Below are 8320 nucleotides of genomic sequence, written 5' to 3'. Positions count from 1 at the left end.
TTACGATAATTATCTAATAAAGAACGATATGACAAGAATTACTACACTTTATATCAAAAACCGTAACATTTTATGGCGAATATAAATTATGGATAACCGAATTAAGGTAAGTTGGTGTTGATACTTGAGTCAATATATCGCTAACTCTTGCGCTGTTTAGTTGTGGAAATTGTAATAGTGTCTATAAAAATGCAATTGAAATAATCAATAGTTTCCAAAATGGCGGATATAATTAATGAAAAGGTACGTAATAAAATATCTGTTAACCTTTAACAAAATTGAGACTATTCAATTTAAATAGCGATACTTTAGATTCAGTTTCTCTAATAAGATAAATAAAATAGAAAGATAGGATAGGATACAGGATAGATCAATATAAATATTTATTTTTGAGATTTAATTCACTTTTCAATCATACTGCCAATAGATTCTCCATGTTCATTTCACTCACTTCTGTTTACTCTTATCAAATTAAAAATTCAAATAATTTTTCAGAAATTAGACCTTCACAGGCACTTTTTCTCGTCAATTTTTATATTTATAGTTATTTCTCACAAGCTACAAACTACTGGCGTTTCGGAACGACCACTGCTGAGAAGAAATGCCGAAAGAAACTCATTTGAACAGTGTTGGTCCCTATCATGCCAGATCGGCTTACCATTATTGTTTCTTACAATGTCTTTTTTTTTCTAATAATATATAAAAGTACATAATGTACATAGTCAAAAGGTATATCAAAACAGGTTATGATTGTGATCCGAGTGCTGATTATAATATTATATAGATAATGTTATATAGATGTGAAATATATCCGTCAAACACGGATTCAAATATATTTTATTTTTAAAACTAATAACTACTAACTGCCAGAACGTGACCAGAGATAATCACTTTACCTGTCACTCTTTTATCTGGGTAGTTTCTCGGTTTCTTTGGATCCCAAGGTATCCTCTAAAAAGTATGTTGAAAGTGTACTGATAAATCGGGTTTTAGAGATCTTTTCGAGACGAAGTAGACTAAACATAGTGTTGTGTGAGTGATTAGAAGGTGTAGTGTCGTTTAAATAATTACCCAGTACTAAAGGCCATATACTCCTACTGTATGTAGACGACCTCGGTGGCGCAGCGGTAAAGTTCTTGCCACTGAACCGAGAGGTCCCGGGTTCGATCCCCGGTCGGGTCATGATGGAAAATGATCTTTTTCTGATTGGCCCGGGTCTTGGATGTCTATTTATATATGTATCTATTTATAAAATATAGTATCGTTGAGTTAGTATCCCATAACACAAGTCTCGAACTTACTTTGGGGCTAGCTCAATCTGTGTGATTTGTCCTAATATATTTATTATTTATTTATTTATTTATCACACAATTCCCTTCCAGGCGAAAGCTGACGAAGACGCATTAACCAAGTTGAAAGATAAATGTGCAAGTTGCATTCGTGGGTCCAATTTGATTAAAACTGTCATTGTGGTGTTATGTACAGCGGTAGTCGTTCAGCAGGTAAAAAGAATTGATTAAGTAGTTTTAGTTATCTGTTGAATAAAATATGCTGTTATGTAATTAAGTCTTTGTCAAGATGAATACTGAATTCGATTGTGTTGCGTCGATTTATTGCAGAGCTCCTATGACCATTTTTTGGATTGGAGATTGTGTTGTCTCATAGATCAACAAAAAACAGTACATTATAGACTTTGTCAACATTAGTAGTGTGATAGTAGTGAAATATATAGCCTAATATATATAGACTGCCTTTACTGTTAGTTACAATTCCAGATAACGGTATGTATCCAGAAGCTGTCGGACAAGCCGATTACGACGTACACGCACTTCGACTTCAATAAGACTATTATGTACCCAAGTATTACCTTCTGCAGGGAGCCACCGTACAAATATGACAAAATGCTGGTAAATAAAGTTAAATCTCATTTTCTCTCATCTGAGCGTTTTACTGATTACTTCCACCAACATTTAGCGTGTGCCCAGATTCCGTTTTCCTATTGTATTCGGCATACTTACTTATCAGACCATTGGGAGTCTGAAACAGTTCTCCGACAATTGCTTCGTCTGCAAACGTTTCGTCGACAGAATGTTTCGACATCGGGCGTTTGAACGACAGAACCCTTCATCTTCGAACGATTCGCTGACAGAACAGAGGACACATTCTGTCGACGAAACATTTGTAGACGAAGGAATTGTCGGAGAACCGTTTCAGACTCGACCATTGGCACGCATATCATCTTTGACAACATCAAGCCAGCACCTCTTTGGTTTACCTCTTCTAAGAGAAATATCATGTAAAAGTTCCGATAGCTAATCTAGTGATGCTATCAATTGGCTAAATACTCTGGTTTGAATCTCGGGCTGGTATATAAGTACCTGTGTGTTTGTAGATCAATCTGACTCATGTTAATAGGATTCATATTCATATACCTGTTTTAGCCTGTGGTGTCCCACTGCTGAGCAAAGGCCTCTCCTCTACTTACATTAATTATAAGAACAAAATATATTACAAAATTAATTAATTTGAAACTTAGACTTTGATGTTTCTTTGTTAATGCTTTGTGAGATTTGTATCATGTATAACAGGACTAACAATATAAATATAACCTTCATTATATAGCCAGGATCTGTTATTTTTCTTAGTCCTATCATATTTTCTGAATACTCCAGGAATACGGTCTTTACGCCCACCCGCGCTACACGTCCACCTGGCTCGCCTTCAACTTCTCCCAGACCAGCCTCGACCATCTGTGGGATGACATCACGTACAATCAAACCGATATATTCGTGCAGTATGGCTTGGACGGTAGCATGGATAGTAAGCAAAGATTTTTGAAGATAATATTCTTACTGGACATTCACATAATATACGTAAAACTAGTAACCTCTCGAGCCTCCAAGTCTCAACTAAGATCTTACGACTTCAATTACAAGATTAGACCTGATGTTACACAAAACACTACATACTACTTAATACTATATATAATACTTAATGAAATTTAGCCCAGTAGATACACTTTTAATCAGGTTGATTCGTGGATACATTTGTCTGTATCGAAATATTTTAAATTGATATTAAATAGTCCTTTCGTCTTACGGGTCTACTGGAAAATTTTTTAAAAAAAGTAAAACCCTTGTACTTGTATTAATGTATACTGTTTTCTGTAATGTTTATGTGAATATTATAAAAAACTATAAAGAAATAAATAATCTCGCTTTTTAAAGATGTGGAAATCAAGTCGACCCACGGCTTCGTGCATGGTCGCTGCTACACAGTCACGTCAAAGATAGCTAGCACCCGGGCTACCAGGGCATCAGGGTACTCCATAACCTTGCAGCACTCTGCTGTAGACGTGGCTACCTCCACCGGCACCTTCCCACCTGGGTACCATGTTTATGTGCATTATAACCGAGAGCCGTTTACAGGTAGGAAGTTTATGCTTTCTCACGTTAATTTTATTGTCCTTTTACCGGTATTATATAAAATAAATTACGACGTAGAAGACAATAATGTCTTTTTTTTTATTTATCTTGGCACTTTTACGGAAACCCTAGTTATGAAATTTTTAAATTTAGTTTTTATTTTTATTTAAACAATTATTTTTACTAACTTTTAGGTTATTAAATTTTTAGGTTTTTTGATCATAATATTTTCGATCACCGGCGCTTAAATTATGAATGTAATATTTGAGATGAACTGTCGGCACGAATTTATAAAAAATATGTCATTTGAAATATTTTCTTGTTAGAAGTGGACGTATATAACGGTGGCCACGTGGACTATTTCTACGTGAATACAGGAGACACTATTGATGTTAAACTGAAGGTGGACCAATACGTGAAGATTGGCAAGGAAGAAGATCCTTGTACGAATATCGAAAATTATAGTGCAAATGAGGTGAGTGTGCTTAGAGTGTTTATTTGTTTGCACCAAGCCAAATGCGCAATAATGGTTTAAAAAATTATTACATACAGTAATGGCTTCAAAACAATTGTATAGAAATTTTTTCTGGTTGCTTAATTTCCATTTATGCTTGACCTACATAAATCTTTTTGTTCGCTAAATATTATTTATTCAGCTAGTTTAAAGTTTCGCCTACCTACATTTTCAGGCAATGTGTAAATACGTCGTCTTGATAAACATGTGAAAAATCTACGTTTCCATAGTTAGGTAATATATTATTTTTATGAAGTTATGCAGTGATTTTTAAGAGGAGAAAGTTTGTTTGTTTGTATTCATATCTCCACTATTTATTTATTTATTATAAAAGTTACACACAGCACCTACAATTGCCCAACACATGCTGTGAGCCAAGAAACATCCCTACCTGCTCACTACACAAAAACATAATACATACACTAATAAAACTATATAACCTATTTTAAAAAAATACTATATTAGGCAGATGAGCAAGCAAAGCGTTGAGTAGTGACACAGCGCGGTTGATTGGGGCATAAGTAGTGTATAGTTTTTTACAAGTCATTAAAACATTTGTACATTTATATTCATATCTCTTCCCTCAAGATAGCCTGGAAGAGATTGCACTAGTATCATTCTAGTTACTTCACTATTTAAATTAAAATACAATTTTTTATAGTAACTTGTGTTGTTTTCAGTGTACGTCCAAATGTGTGTGGGACCTGGTGAGCAAAGAGGCTGGCTGCTCTGGTCCGTGGATGAAGAGTGACTTGCCACATTGCAGCGACTACTCCGGAATGAGGAGCCTCATATCAACATATTTAAAGTATGTCCAAAATAGTAGAAAATAAATAGGTGTGCGGTCCCATTAAATAGTACGCAGTACCATTTAATAGTATAACAATGGCTAAAACCGTACATCCAAGTCCTTTATCAACTCTATATAATATATAATTTTTGGACGCAATGTAGAGGTAGGTATGATCTATTTGAAAAGTCATTAATAAAATTGTACTTGTACAAATGTATGATTGAAGACTATGACGAATAACTTATTGAAAAGGTTTACTAATTATTAAAGTTACGTTTCACTCACACATAAGTGAAACGTAATGCCAAGTATCAAGATTGTAAAATCTATGAATGGATGTATGCACGACCATACAAAACATGCTTTACAAGGACTAACACGTTTGAGTTTGTATTTGTTCTATTCATCTTTTCTATGGTTTCGGTCTTTGATAAATAAATAATAAATATTTGGACAAATCACTTTGGCCCGGGTTCCCATAACACAAGTCTCGAACTTACTTTGGGGCTAGCTCAATATCTGCGTGATATAAATAAATATATTAGGACAAATCACACAGATTGAGCTGGCCCCAAAGTAAGTTCCGAGACTTGTGTTATGGGATACTAACTCAACGATACTATATTTTATAACAAATACATGTATAGATAAACACTCAAGACCCAATTAGAAAAAGATAATTTTCCATCATGACCCGACCGGGGATCGAACCCTGGTTCGGAGGCATGCACTTTACCAATGCGCCACCGAGGTACTCAAATCGCTCAAATGTATAGCCTGATAAATAATCTTCAACCAAATTGAAATTGTTTTAAATTCTATTATAATTTTTATTACAAGCACGTACGTCAGTCACAGCTGCTCAGCGACATTGTGCCCTCGCTTCTGTCGCTCGTACCTGTACAACTGTTTCATCACCGACCGCCAGACATTCTACTCCTGGGACTCGGTCAGCAGGAGTTGGACTGTCAACTCTGCACAGGCAAACCTGCAGACTAATGTGAGAAGATCTTCTTCTTCTTCGTCTTTGCGTGTCGACAGCAAATCTACAACGCTCTATTGGGTGCTAAATATATTTTTTGCCAGAACGGAGCCACTTCGATTGCTTCATCGGAAGCTGCAATAAAGTCAATAAGGGTGTGAAAATCTTCAAATCTCGATACTTAGACGTCTTGAGTAGATATCAATAGAGATCAAATAGGAAGCTAGCGTGTAGTTCATAGATAAAATTTATACATAGAACATTTCAAATCAATATTTTTTTACGGAGATGAGACAGAGAGAGAGCATTAGGAAGTTGTACAGATTTTTATTCTGAAGTGTAATAATCATGCTCTGAGCGATTTCCCTGTTTCTTCATTAGCCACAAAGTTTCTGAGCTCGTGGTCCACTTCCCTACTTTTTAACCCCAGACGCAAAAAGAGGGGTATTATAAGTTTAACGTGTCATAGATGATTTTATCCCGAGTGTATCATGAAAATCGTTTCAGCCGTTCAAAAGTTTTAGCGAAATGAATATTATAAGTCGGGGGCTTTTTAATTTGTCTAACAAATAAACTTGGTTTTCTCTAACATGAATGGTGATGCCCTTATCACCATTCATGTTTGTTATACCACTGGAAAGTATGTCATCTCTTCTTACTATCCTTCAATGTCATAGAAAGTTAGAACATGGATTTGGCCATTCGTATAACGCACACTAGAAATCTGTTAGAATCATCTCTAAATAAGTTTATTTGTTAAACAAATTAAAAAACCTCCGACTTTCAATAACTTTTGAACGGCTGAATCGATTTTCATGAAACATGGCTAAGAACTCTCGGGATAAAAATCATCTATGACACAACGAAAATCGGTTCATCCGTTTGGGAGATATCCCATTTTCGTTGTGCCAAGTTTCGTCAAGCCACAGACAGATACAGTGATACATAGATAGACACGTTAAACTTAACACCCCTCTTTTCGTGTCGGGGGTTAAAAACAAATGTACCTATTTATTACCAGCTTTACATATATTTCAACGGTATGCTGGTCTCTGTGTACGAGGAACGATTCAACTATGATTGGAACCTTTTTCTGTCAGATCTCGGTGGCAGCGTGGTGAGTTCTCATTAATTTAATTATTTATCAATGACTAGCTTTATAGATAACTTATTATTGTTAATATCTCGGGTTCTAAGCAACGTATCGCGATAAAACCTTAAGAAGATTTTAAGTTAGACCATCCGCTATACAAAATTACATCCAGTAATTTTTCCATAATGCGTGAACAAACATACAGATAGACAAAAATTGTAAAAAAAAAATTGTTTTCGCTTTTGTTAGTCTCATAAAGACTTCCCCATAATATATTTTCTTTAATATCCTCACATAGCCCGCCTTCAGTTTAATATGTATATGAATAGAAGGTACTTGTAGTTTGTAGTGAAATGCCACGAAAATACTTTCACGTGTTAGATAAGAAAGCAAGCATTTAACGAATTGTCAATTTGTTCAGTTTTGATCTCATGAATCTTTCCCATCTTCGCTTTCAATATAAATACATCGATAATGAAATAATCGATATCACACATTAAAAGAACGTACTAAAAACAATGTACCTACAATTTTTCAGGGTTTTCTACTGGGCCTGTCGGTGATTGGTCTGATGGGTATGTTCGGGAAGGTCTGGTCTACAATGATCAAGCCTTCGATCACACCCACGAAGACCAAAGACCACAATGAAAACACCAGATCAGCCAAACACGACGAATATCTGAAGAGTTGCAAAGATTGGAACAAAAATAATTTTATTCATACTAATTAGAAGTACCTACTGCGGGGACTTCACACTTGACCTGGCTTTGTATTTTAAACTGTAAAATCAATATATAATTAAGTAGATCGTGTTGTATTTTATTGATTTATATAATGGCTCTCCACATTGTTTGTTAATGTAAAAGATTTCACTGTTTTAGTTTGACTTTACACAAAAACAATACATGTAACTAATTACATAATGCAAAAAAATTGAAAAGAAATGTTTGCAAATCCAAAATATTTGATGCTATTAAATCATTTACTATCAAAGGAAGGCAAGTACCTATAACATAGATCGAAAGAATAATAGAATATTCAAGCATAAAATTACTGATCTAAATAAGGATATATATAACCAAACAACCGATATATAAAAAATGAAATACTTCTATCATTATACCTCACATTACATTGCACTCTCGAAGATCCGTGAACTCTTATTGCATTTGGCAAGATACAATCGCATTGCTCAGGTGACGCATGTTGAAGGTAGATCATTTGGTGTTAAGAGTTATTACACTTTTCCAATTAATCATTCAAATAATTAGCTGTCTTTTCGTTTGTGAATATTTGGAAATTTATTAAATAAAAACTACACTCCAGCAAAACTCAAGAATTCTAATTATTCTTTAGTTATAACTAGTAAATAAGGATTAATTTTTTTTGAACAAATTTTGACAAGCTGGGCGAAGACTCTTTCATTTCTTCAATTCAATATTTACCAAAGATCAAGATTCAATCATCTCTGTCTTCTGATGTATTTTCTTTTTACATTAGTTGTTCTAAGAAT

The 8320-nt window shown here is 34.5% G+C and overlaps 1 protein-coding gene across 2 annotated transcripts; it reads left to right on the top strand.

Moving 5' to 3' along the window:
* Positions 1-120: 120 nt before the first annotated feature.
* ppk17 (pickpocket 17) lies at positions 121-7614 on the top strand. Of its 2 annotated transcripts, XM_053753493.1 has the most exons (10): positions 121-243; positions 1383-1502; positions 1776-1907; positions 2673-2820; positions 3228-3428; positions 3752-3900; positions 4620-4747; positions 5573-5732; positions 6736-6831; positions 7346-7614. In XM_053753493.1, exons 1-10 carry the CDS (start codon positions 220-222, stop codon positions 7535-7537), a joined length of 1350 nt encoding a protein of 449 aa, XP_053609468.1. In that variant the 5' UTR covers positions 121-219; the 3' UTR covers positions 7538-7614. The 2 variants fall into 2 exon arrangements, with proteins under 2 accessions (XP_053609468.1, XP_053609469.1); XM_053753494.2 differs by lacking the exons at positions 5573-5732; positions 6736-6831.
* Positions 7615-8320: the final 706 nt, after the last annotated feature.

This window comes from Plodia interpunctella, chromosome 13 (assembly GCF_027563975.2).
Source record: "Plodia interpunctella isolate USDA-ARS_2022_Savannah chromosome 13, ilPloInte3.2, whole genome shotgun sequence".
Lineage (NCBI taxonomy): Eukaryota > Metazoa > Arthropoda > Insecta > Lepidoptera > Pyralidae > Plodia > Plodia interpunctella.
The sequence above is the reverse complement of the archived record's forward strand: the minus strand, read 5'-3'. Positions and strand labels throughout refer to the sequence as shown.

Excerpts from the sequence above, each read along its gene's own strand:
- ppk17 (XM_053753493.1), top strand. The coding sequence starts at position 220 with ATGGCGGATATAATTAATGAAAAG. Across the intron at positions 1,503-1,775 it reads CAGCGGTAGTCGTTCAGCAG|ATAACGGTATGTATCCAGAA; the intron begins GTAAAAAGAATT and ends TTACAATTCCAG. Across the intron at positions 3,429-3,751 it reads TAACCGAGAGCCGTTTACAG|AAGTGGACGTATATAACGGT; the intron begins GTAGGAAGTTTA and ends TTTTCTTGTTAG.